The 11,840-nt window shown below is 38.4% G+C and overlaps 1 protein-coding gene across 2 annotated transcripts in view; it reads right to left on the bottom strand.

Moving 5' to 3' along the window:
• zgc:66433 (uncharacterized protein LOC321250 homolog) overlaps positions 1-11,840 on the bottom strand; it is a 49,659-nt gene that overhangs the window by 13,932 nt on the left and 23,887 nt on the right. For both annotated transcript variants that reach the window (XM_053324024.1, XM_053324025.1), the window contains exons 2-4: positions 9,338-9,411; positions 4,343-4,517; positions 2,444-2,570 (exon numbers count right to left, since the gene is read on the bottom strand). In XM_053324024.1, the coding sequence (XP_053179999.1) occupies positions 2,444-2,570; positions 4,343-4,517; positions 9,338-9,411 (376 nt within the window). The remainder of the gene's footprint in view (positions 1-2,443; positions 2,571-4,342; positions 4,518-9,337; positions 9,412-11,840) is intronic.

Below are 11,840 nucleotides of genomic sequence, written 5' to 3'. Positions count from 1 at the left end.
TGTGGCCACACATACAGTATGGAGATTTTACAGTAGGAAGTGAAGTTGTTTTTAAGGTTTTGTGTGTCTACTCAGACATGGAGAGGAGCCAAATCTGATAGTCCGACAGCTTTGCAAAAAGGTTACAAAGGTGTATTTGAGTAGGCATGTGGTCTATGTTCAGCAAGTTTAACGGCTTTACAGTCCACAAATTCCCACTAATGTGAACGTGGAGTATAATTAACAGAGAATGAGTTGTTAGGACGGTCAGCTGGCACCCAAAAGAGGAAGTGTTTATTCTAGGCTTTCTCTCTCTCTCTGTGTGTGTGTGTGTGTGTGTGTGTGTGTGTGTGTGTGTGTGTGTGTGTGTGTGTGTGTGTGTGTGTGTGTGTGTGTGTGTGTATGAGTAGAGGTTAGGTATCACAGAAACTCAAACTAACAGACTTGTTATCAGTATGTTACGTGTTACCTTGTGACAGTCACTCAAGGACTCATTTACTCAGGTGTAAAATAAACACGGGACAATACAGCTTTTCTTTAGCTGGGCTTGAAACAACCCTGATAAAAAGTCTTTGATTAAAAAGCCATACTGCTGCAGTTTTCAATGTTGTAATTTTGATGTCATTTCTTATTTCATGTTAGCTAGCTGTTAGGAAGCTCAGGAACAAAATGCAACTACATGAAATTAGGGTTGTAGCTAATTTTGAGTTTAAATAACAGTAGATATGATACAGTATGTGCCATAAAAATACAAATGTTTCTGCTGTGTGTGATAACTGGACATGAATATAACTTTAAGATTTAAAAAAAAATGCTACAATACAGGTAGCTCTGTGAAGTTGTGACCAAAAATAGCCAACTAGCTAAAATTAGCATCCAGTCATATTTAGCTCCTTTACATCTTTTTTTCCCCCTCATGAGATAACATTTCCTGTTTTAGTTTTTCTTTTCTACCATTTCACTACTGTTTAAATACAGTGTATTATTTGAATGTGTGTGATTTATTTAGCTATTCAACATATTAAGTTTGGGAACAAAAAGGCTATTTTTGGTGATTCAAAGCCAACATTCTTAAATCTTTTTAAAGCCAAAAAAATATTTCTTTATCAGAATTATATCCTGGCACTGTAGAGAGGCCTTTGAAACAGCATTTAGACCATTGTGTAAGGAGATAAAAATGACAAAAAATATAATTAGATTTGTCATTACAGTTAAATTCATGTGTAAAATGTGAAGGTATGAAAATTACAGAGATGTTTATGGTGGCAAATCAAACATTTCTTATTTTTGTGTTGGCAGGTTCTGGAGTTACGACCTCCATGATCAGGGCTACAGCTCTTTACTAAATATAAACCACTGTGCATGATGTTTTAATATGAATGCACCTTGTAAGACATCGATCGATCCTTACGTAATGTGTTTATATATGGCTCTGAAACAAGCTCATTCTGCGTATCAAACAGGCAGACCAGCTCAGAATGAGGATTAAGGTCAGGAAATCTCCATCAGATTGTTTTCCTGGGTGAATTCAGTTAATGCAAATCAATGTGTTGAAGTTTCATTTCTATTGAATTTACATATTTTTGCAGTTTTACTTGAAACTGTTATATCTACACTGATTATTAAAAGATATATGTTTTAATTGTTTCATATACACTGTATGCTTGCTCTCTCTCATCTACAAACAGGCCAATAACTAAATACTTTCTCTGAAAAGGAGAAAGTTTTTCTTTTTAGCAAATCTCCTTAAGACATTTAATTCTCCCCTGTAGGTAGCTTAGTTGAGCAGTTCACCAAGAGGTCAGTTCATCTGTCTGAGTCTCACGTCTTCCCGTTTTAGCCACTTGTTGTGACAGTCATTTGTTCTGTCTGTCTGACTGATTTTCTTATCATCATCATCATCAAGTCCTTTTTGCTTTGATACATGCTTCAGTCATAACCTGTGCTGCTATCAGCTCTATCAGAGTCTTCACCTCATCACACTACATCAACCTGTGCAAACACACTCAAATCCTTAAGCATGGATCTACTGAAGTAGTTTTGTGACAGTGTCCTTCTGTTTAATGATAGATGTTACATTCACATTCCTGAGGCATAATCACACCAACTAAATATACAGCCAATCAGCCGGTGCTGCTGTGTCATGCATTGATAAATACTGATTATGACAGCTGAGAGCCGCACAGCCTCACACATTCTCACTCAACAAACTAAAAATAGTGTCAGATTCTGATTCTTCATTTGTTTGTTAATCCCTGAAGTAAAATCCTCTTTTCTGTTTCCTGCCTCCACCGACGGGGTCAGAGGTCAGGGTCAACCTGGACAGGATAACCTGGACCTGGCAGAGATTAAGCATCACTCTTAAGGACACATGGATAGTTAGATACTTGTTGACACAGGAGATTAACCTCAGCTGCCCTGCTTGAAAAGGAGTACTACGTGTAATGTGTGCTGGTGCATATACCTGTAGTGATTTCACTTTCCCATGAATGCTGTCCTGAGACGCCCCTAGAGCCTCATTGGCCTCCGATGAGTCAGAAACAAAGACGGAGTCGTGTGACAAGGCCTTGCTGCCCAGGCTGATCTTTGACCTGTAGGAAATAGGAAGAGGAAGAAATAAACAAAGCACCAAGTGAGGTTTCACAGCTTCTAAAACTAAATAAAACAAAGAGATGTTGGGATGCCAAATAAAAATACCATAAACTAACAATGGCGAGGGTTTGAAATGCATTCACCATCTTGGGCCTTTCTTTCATTTATCTTTACTCATACAACAAACTTATATTCTCTTTTGGTACAAGTGTAAATAGAAAGAGTGAGATTTGACATCTGTGACAGTGAGGAAGAGGTAGGAGTAGACGGCAGGAAGTGGCACAGCTTAGAAAAGCACAGGAAATCAGGACTGTCCACAGGAAGAGACCCTCCAATACTCGAAACAAAAACAGGAAGCCACAAGCCTCCACTGAGGTGAGACTGGAAGATTAGGAGATTGGATATTAAAACATGATTCTTCCTTTCTCAAATTATCTCTGTCCTTTTCACACAAGGGGAGATGTTTATCTTGGCTTGCGGTAAAATGAAAAATCTGTCCATCAGCAGTTATGTTATGATGACTAAACCCTTAAAAACTCTCAGTAGTCACAGCAGCTCCATAACTAGTGCTGTATAAATATTGGTATTACCCGTATTGCATTGTTTGCACTTATACTAACACCAGTTTCTATTATTCTTGTACTTGTATAAGCACTTCAGGTTGGTTCTCTATTGTATTATGTACTGTTTCTGCTTATTGCTGTATTATTATTATCTCTGCCTGTGTGGTGTGTTATTATGTGCAGTATGTTGTGACTTGTTTTGTGTGTCTGTTATGTTCAAGTTTGAATATTATGTGTGTTAACTTTTGTGTCCATGTTACGACCCTGAGAATATATAGACCAGTGGTCACCAACCCTGCTCCTGGTGAGCTACTGCCCTGCATGTTTCAGGTATCTCCACACTCTAACACACCTGATTCTAATTATTAGTTCGTTATCAAGCAGCTGAAGCTCGTCAAAGGCTTTAATGATGAGTTAATAATTAGAATCAGATGTGTTAGAGTGGGGAGATACCGACAACATGCAGGGCAGTAGCTCTCCAGGAGCAGGGTTGGCGACCACTGGTCTAGGGGACGCGGGGAAACGAGGACAACTGAAGTCAAAGTACGGACATACAACATAATCTGAACCTCGAGAACAATTAACAACAACAACAACCGGACTTCACTACAAAGGAAGCCGATTTCCCTCTGGGATAATAAAGTTAATCACATTATTGATATCAGTATTTCTAGCCAACCTAAAGTGTAGCCTGGGTTTCAGCTTTAGTCTCATATGATGGACTAATTGTCATTTTAAGTGTTTTTTCAATTATTAGTAGATGAGCACAGAAGCCAAAAGTCTACAAGAACCTTTAAAAAAAATGTTGGATTTAAGATACTATGTGTGGACAATCAAACTAACCAAAATATGCAATGATTCTGTCAAGAAAGTTAAAAACAACTCAGTCAAATCCATTACAATGATTTGTTTGGAGAGAGTTTGGATGCAAAACCTCTTAAACAAATATGAATATGGTTGTGAAGAGAGATGGTGGAGATTACTGAGAAAAACAAACTTTTCAGCTCATCCAAAGTGCATTTAACTGTGGTGTTTTAGTTTATGAGATGCCGAGTGCAGCAATCCCCCAAATAAACCACATAAGTCTACTTGAAGCTTTTTAACAAAAAGTCAAGTGGCACTCATGTTTCTGCGACTGTGTGAATATCTGAGTGAAAGTGCCCAGTTTACCCGTGTGGATTTGTATATGTGTGTGTATCAAATCTTACCCAGAGCCCTTATCCTTCTCCGCTCGAGTGAGTGTGTTATTTTCTGATGTTTTGCTGACATTGTCGCTTGATTGGCTGGCTTTGAGCTCAGCGTCTGCTCCGGAGGATGAGGGCTCCTTTCTCTTCTTCCTGGCGAAGAATTTTTTAAATGTCTGGAACTTGGACTTCTTCTTTCCTGAGAGGACAAATGATTTAAAAAAAGGGGAAAATATTATTTATACAGTTGTGTCCTCCTGCCAGCGCTATAGGAAATCATAAAAACTGACAGTACAGTGATACACCAATAAGAAAATTACCCACACAGCATCTTTACACACTGCCCTCATATGAACTGCAGTTTGAGCAATAAGCCCTGTGTTAGCTGTAAAGGCTCAGGTAGGCACCTCAGGAAAAACCACACACATAGAGCGATATATGTACACATAAACACAAACACACACACATACACACTCATATACTGGTGCTTGTAAAGCCTCCCCCCCAGAGAGTGCACATCCATTAGCACCGCAGTGGAAAAACTCAACAGCTCTTTTATAACTCCTTAAACAGCTACAAACTGCTTTCACTGCTTTCAGTCGGCATGGCACCTATCCAGAACTCCAAATGTCCACTGCTCCTCTTTCTGTCCCACTTTCTACAGAGCTGAGAGCTGTCTCAACCGTCACCTACTGAAACCTGTATAATGCAGGTTTCTGTTCAAATCAAATAGTCAAGAGAAAGAAAAGTGCATGTCCTTTTTCAGGTATCTTAAAGGACATGGCTGGTTATTTTATGTCTTTCCTATAGTCAACACATGTCATGTGCAGAGCCAAACCATGAATGAACTTATCCTACTTACAAGTATTGTATGTGGACCCAAAGTGTGCATTCCCGCACATGTGCAGTGGGGTCTACCTTACACAGAACTACTCTCCTGTTAAATCTGTAGAACTATCATGTAGGTCTGTCACTACTTTTGTTGGATGATATATTGTCTCAGAAATTATCGCGATAAACGATATTACTGTCATTTGAAGATAATTTTATGCCACTGATATAATGATAATATAATAGCATAATAATTCAAGGGGTGGGTGTAAAAACACAGACAGCCATTATAAGCCAGTTATTTACCTTGAATTCCATATAAGCGGCTCCACTCAGGATGTACACAGTGAGGAATGGTCTACCACCATGGCTGTAATCTTACTGGTGTAGGAACATGTCACCCAGAGCAGCAGTGTGGCTCATTGTTTATTTTTTTTTAATAGTTTTTGGGCAACAACGGAGGTCTACAGCACTGAGGAAAAATATATATCCATCTTGGCTTGTGCACACATACAATACTTATTAGTAGGAGGAGTTCATTTTTGGTGTCTCTCTCTGCATACAAGATGTGTTGAAACATGCAACAACTGGATGGTTACAGACTCCTCTGAACACTCTGCGTCAGCACTGATCCGATAGAGCATGTATTAAGTGGATCAGGTATGGGCCATGAGATGAGCAATCCCCATTAAATACAGTTTCTTTGTCAATGTCATTATAAAATCAATTGTTCCCGCTATTAGTTACATCTGCTCGGTGAAGGTAGGCCACAGGCTCAATTTCTATAGCCACATCAATCCCTGGCCTCATGTTACTTTGCATTGAAACTGCTATAATCGGATTTAAAATTGAGGGAAAAGGAGCGGTGGACAGAACTGGACAGATTATTGGTGACTGGTTTGGATCAATATGATACCGCTTACCTCTAGACAGAAAACAACCCAAGAAAAAAGGGTTAGTTTGAGCCATATTCTTTCATATCACTGTTTGATTAGTTATTCAAATGCTCTTTTTAAACTAACATGCCACTTTTGTTACTGATTACTGGTGATAAGTAGTGTATTTTTTGCAGTTTTTAATGTCATAGGGACATCGCCTCGTACAATTTACCATTAATTTGTGACAATTTTAAAGTAAGGCTTGAATTTGTTGAGTCAAAATGGCTCAAAATACCCACGTTTTAGTTTGAGCATATCATGTGTAGGAATGAATAAGTAGTGTGCAGGATGAAGGAAAAACAAATCAACAGTGATCTATAACTATTTGGAGAATTCACTTCCCTGGGCCATAAATGCTTCAGAGGAGGCTGACAAAAAGAGACACATTCTTTTTATACTGGCTGTGTCATGTTAGTCCTCCTCCCTGTGGGGAATCCTTCAGCATTCCTTTCTTTCTCTAAAAATATGCTTTCTGGTTGGAGCTAAATCACAGCTGAAAAATGTCTGGAATCTAAACTCGGTACTGGGGCCAAGATACTTTCTGGGTCACAAGCTGAAGAACACATAAAGAATGATTAAGATTATTCATTTTAAAGTATATTTTATAATATTTTTAACATGATATTTCGTACATACACGTAACGCTTTGTTAAGTTGGAAGAAAAACAAAATGATCTGCAGGTCACATCTTTTCCACAGGGAGTGTTAAATGTAACACCTGCGATTCTATTTTGATGAGCTGCCATCAAGCCACACAGAAGATAATGTCATTTTCCGTCCAATTTTTGTAGGGAAATGTTGGCTGCCAATTCTCCTGTCCTTTGTCTGGCATCATAAAGTGAACAACATTACTGCTGCATTTACTTGAGGAGCTTCCAACATGCTTCTTATGATGCTTCAGGGACCTCTGTGCGTTGCCAATATGAAAAATCAAGAGGAAACACCACCCGACGGTGCCATTTATTATGCTATTTTAGGTACAATACAACATTAAGCTAAAGGTCTGCACTCCGAGGGTTGAAAAAGGCCGGTGCTTCAATGGAAGGTCAGTGTATGTGTATGGGTATTGTAGGCCTAACTTTAGAAATACACTTGATAATTGACCAAAGTCTTTTAAGCACAATCATGACTCTGCGCACACACTCAGAATAGCATCGTGGCAATTTCAAGGCAGACTAAGGTCAATATTAGAAGGTATTGAGCTCTGCTTACACGATGAGAAAACACTGACCTTTAACAGGGAAACAATGTTGTGGACAGAGTGAAAAAAGAAGAAGAGAAGAGGAGAACCTAAAACAAACTATTTTATCAGCACATGGAGTGAACCTCAATGTGGTACTTCCATTTGTTCATGAACAGACTAACTGAATTTTGTAATTGGGCAAGTTCAGAGAGATGATGAGGAGCAAGTGTATGGATGAAGAAGAGGTCATTTAACCCTCAATTCTGACTATTTATTTGTGATTTATGAGTTCTGACTGCATTATAGGCTTTAAGCTATTATAGCATCCCTTTAAAGACCCCCTGCAAACTTGTACATCAGGTGTGAAGTCCTACACACACAACTTTGTTCCTCAAAAATTTTGGTTATTTCAAAAGGAGATATTTCTTGTGTTTTCCTCTGTACTTTTTTCACTGGTTTGAAGTGGGTGGAGCTCAGTTGCAATAAAGGTGATGACATGTCCTTTCAAGAACAAAAAATTATGCATTAGTATCTGATGACAGTAGTGGGGGTCTGATGCTGCTACGCCACTGTCAGGACCAAACCACACCTACAGTCCTGATGAAGCAGATTAGAGTTTTTGACTGATAAAATGTTAATGTCAATGACAAATTTGAAATTTAAAAAAAGTTTTAAACTGTTTTTGGACATACAGAGTATTTGAGTGGACATTCCAATGACATGTAGACTTTTTTTCCCTTTCTTTTTAAGACTGCATAGTCTTCATTATCTACCATTATACTGTTTCAAAACATTCAACATCTAGGAGGACATGCCATATTGTTAAGTCAAGATAGGTAGCCTATCTTGGAAAGTTGGCACTGATTCCCACTAAATGTTACCTTATGATCATGTTATTTCAACACCTGCTGATTGCTCCTGACAGGCTCCTGCACACTTCTCTCTTACTATACATTACAGAGAGCATAGGGGGTCTGGATATCATTAATTCAAGGAAAACATTTTTGTTTCAGTTTGATTTTAATCCATAACAACCACAATTGTGTTTTTCTTTCATTTTGGTATTTGCTCATTTATATAACATATTAATGTCATGAATACTTCATGTTATAGAGACATACTATGTGTTTTCAGGGGCTTTAACTGAAAGGAAGAAGGCCCAAACGTGCATATGAACTATTTAAAGACTCCAATCGCCCTCACACTGCCAATCCAATTAAAACACAGCACATTCTACCAGGATCCAACCACAGATAAGCTGTCTCTCTGGCACCATCACTGGGTTAAAACCAGCAGATTGAGATGGACATGACTGGCAGACACCATGATGTGTGGAGTCATGACTGATGTACAACTCTATCATGTGAGGTCTATTTTCAGCAACAAACTAAGACAGACTGAAGCTCAGGCATGAGAGACTGTTTATTTTCTTTTAGATCTTGTGTGTTTAGAATAAGACCAGCAGCACTTGAACTGATATTCCCAGCGTGTTTCACCCACACAGACATCTGTCTGACCTCCTGATGTGCTTCTTCCTTGTTCCCATCATATCAACAGTGTATGTGCTATCCATCTCCATAGACAGCGTGTGTGTTTGTCTGTGTGTGAGTGAGAGCTGATGATACCTCTCTCTGTTTCTTCATTTCCTGCCAGCATCAATAAAGAGATCTCAACTGATTAAGTCAGCCTGATCTTCTCTGCTGTATACAACCAGCCACCCTCTACTGACACTGATATAGTTGATTTTCATCCTCGGCAGAAATTGGAATTCCTGAGACACATTTAGACTTTCGAGCAGAAGTTCAAGATGTTAATGTCTAATTATAATAGTATCTAATATATTATGTGTTATATTAAAAACATAAATATAGTGTTGTGGGTCTTCAACATAAAAACTCCCATCCCATTCCCACTAAGAGGCCCAAGACATTTTGCATAATTGACACCCATTTTGACCTGGCAGACTTGTCCATATCATTAGAGACACTATTCAATAAGATAGAGCTTACACATGGAGCTTCAGCATGGATTAATAATAATGGGTACATTGTCCACTCAAAATGTTACCTGAGCATTCTTCCCCCACCTCTGCAGGCTCCATCACATCTGGAGGTCCTGATGCCATGGCGGCACTGTCACTGCTGTAATGGAGACAAAGAGACTGATGAGCACAATGTTCCTCAAAAAAGCAGTGCAGTAATTTAATGACAAAATAATAGACGACGCATGACTAGTTGGATTGATTTGGGCTGTACACTGATAAATACCATAAAAGGTCAAGGCAAAGCAGGATGAGCGTGATTTTCCGACAATGATACAGATCATTCATTTTATCTTTAAAAAAAGTAAAGAAATTTGGATTTTTCCCCAAAACAATAACGTAATATTATAAATTGATAATACTTGTATTCATATCAGTTGTATTTGTGTTAAACATGTCTATTTTGTGTCTCCTGTGGCTGTGTTTATCTTAATCTGTCTCTATCTTCTTATATCGCTCGTATGCCAGCCTGCCCACTTGCGATGTGATCAGGCTCACTGGATTACAATGTGATTAAAATCCCCTTTTGGAAGTGTCGTGACTGCTAGTAAAAGTAGCTTGGCAGAAGGCAAAAACTGAAATCAAAAGAGCTGCCCAGAGAGGTTCATCTGAAGGAGACAATCGCCTACCACCTAACTACCACCTCATTAAATCATTCCCATATCTGTTAGTTTTATCACCCGTTCCTTCCTTAAAAGCTGATGTGCCATGTGTCTTAAATTGTTGTGATGAACTTTAATTTGCTATTTAAACTGTGTTCCAACTCAAGCTGTTATGTTACACTACAGTCCGATCCAAAGCCCGTCTCCAGTCCAATCCTTCACTCTAATCCAAACAATCTCAACAGAGGCATCTCAGCTATGTTTCCACTGTTCTGCTCTGCTCTGCCATCCTCTCCTGTCAGCTGAAATGTTCACACCACCAGCAAATGCCCGGTAACCTCTATTAACTGTGACACACACAAATTCACATTTCAAACTGGTAACCTGTCCTTGCTCTCAAAAACACATTAAACAAAGATGTTAGAAATGTGTAAGTAATCATCTGCAAACCCCCTGCATATTTTTGAATTCTTAATCAACCACTTGACTTTATTTTACAGGACTATCATTGAGCCCTCTCCACCAGCCAGAGCAGACAGGAAGTTTGAGGCCAAGTGTGAGTTCAGCTCCAGCATGCTGGACCAGTTAGCTGCTCTCTCATACAGAAGGACCATTAATCCACCAAGTTTTACATGAATCCCTATTCTAGTCTCAAATCTAATTAGCTATGCACTGGATTTCCTGTGCAGATTGGCAGTAAACTGAGACATTATTGATATGTTTTTCAGTAAACTCATGTCTCAGAATAATTGTGGCAATGTGCTACCTAGCAGTACAACCCGGATATGACCTGGGTAACATAATTTCATTTCCCACTCCAGGCATCAGTTGCCTTTTTCTTCATATTTCTATGGTAACAAAGAGGCATGTACAGTTGGTGGAAACCATACACTGTATATAACAAAGGTAGACACTGGTAAAGATTTGTGGTTAAAAATAGTTATGTACTGAAACACTATTTTTAACAGCAACAGATTGACTTCAAGGTTAAATTGAGGATTAAAAATCTGCTGGACCATGGCAAATCATATAACACCATTAAAACACTGTGACCAGTAATTAAATAAATGGAACCGTTGAATGAAAATAAATAGAAAACCTTTCATACAATAGTGACATTACACATAAAATGTGTGATTTAAACATGTATAAAAGGATAAAAGGAATTAATTTTGAGGAAGTAATAAAAATTATTACTTTACATGTACATAATTGATGACTCTGGGATGAGTTCAAACCACTAGTTGAATTATTAGTCAACCCAACAAATACTGGATTTTGGGAGCTGATGTTGACACAGATATTAGGGAGTAAAAATGTTTTAATATCGATACACTGTCTGATAATCTCATATTGACATGCACTTGAACTGCACATTTGCAACAATCCCTCAACTGTGGTTATCAAACACTCATGACAAATATGTAATGGAGGCGTGATATTTTACAGTTTGACAATAAACTTCATTGTATAAAGTGACATAGGTGCAACAGTAAACCGATATCTCTCTGATCGGCCGATAATATCGACTGACTGATATATCAGTCATGCTCTAGCCAAGATGGACTAGAGGTCCTAAAATGCAGTGGATGATTTCATAGAAGCTGATTGCAACACATCCATCTGCATGACAACTAAACAAACTGTACACTGATGATTGTTTAAAGTTCCAATAAACTGCTATGTTAAGATTGTTTTTGCAAAACACTAGAATGTGTTTTAATATGGAAGTAAAATTATAGTCTGCTCTTCAACTCCTTTTTAGAAGCTTTACAGGCAGCTATGATTTCCATGTTTGCAGTTATTGTGAACAAGCTTGTTTCTTTCCATTAGCACAGCGACTGGAGAGCTTCTTGTCATCTGTGTTTACAGTGACTTTGTATTATAGAAACAAAGGGAACATTCCTCAGAGTTTGTTTACATGCTG

The sequence above is a fragment of the Scomber japonicus genome, chromosome 8 (assembly GCF_027409825.1).
Source record: "Scomber japonicus isolate fScoJap1 chromosome 8, fScoJap1.pri, whole genome shotgun sequence".
In the NCBI taxonomy this organism is placed as follows: Eukaryota; Metazoa; Chordata; class Actinopteri; order Scombriformes; family Scombridae; genus Scomber; species Scomber japonicus.
Note: the sequence above shows the minus strand (reverse complement) of the source record. Positions and strands in the feature narration are given on the sequence as shown.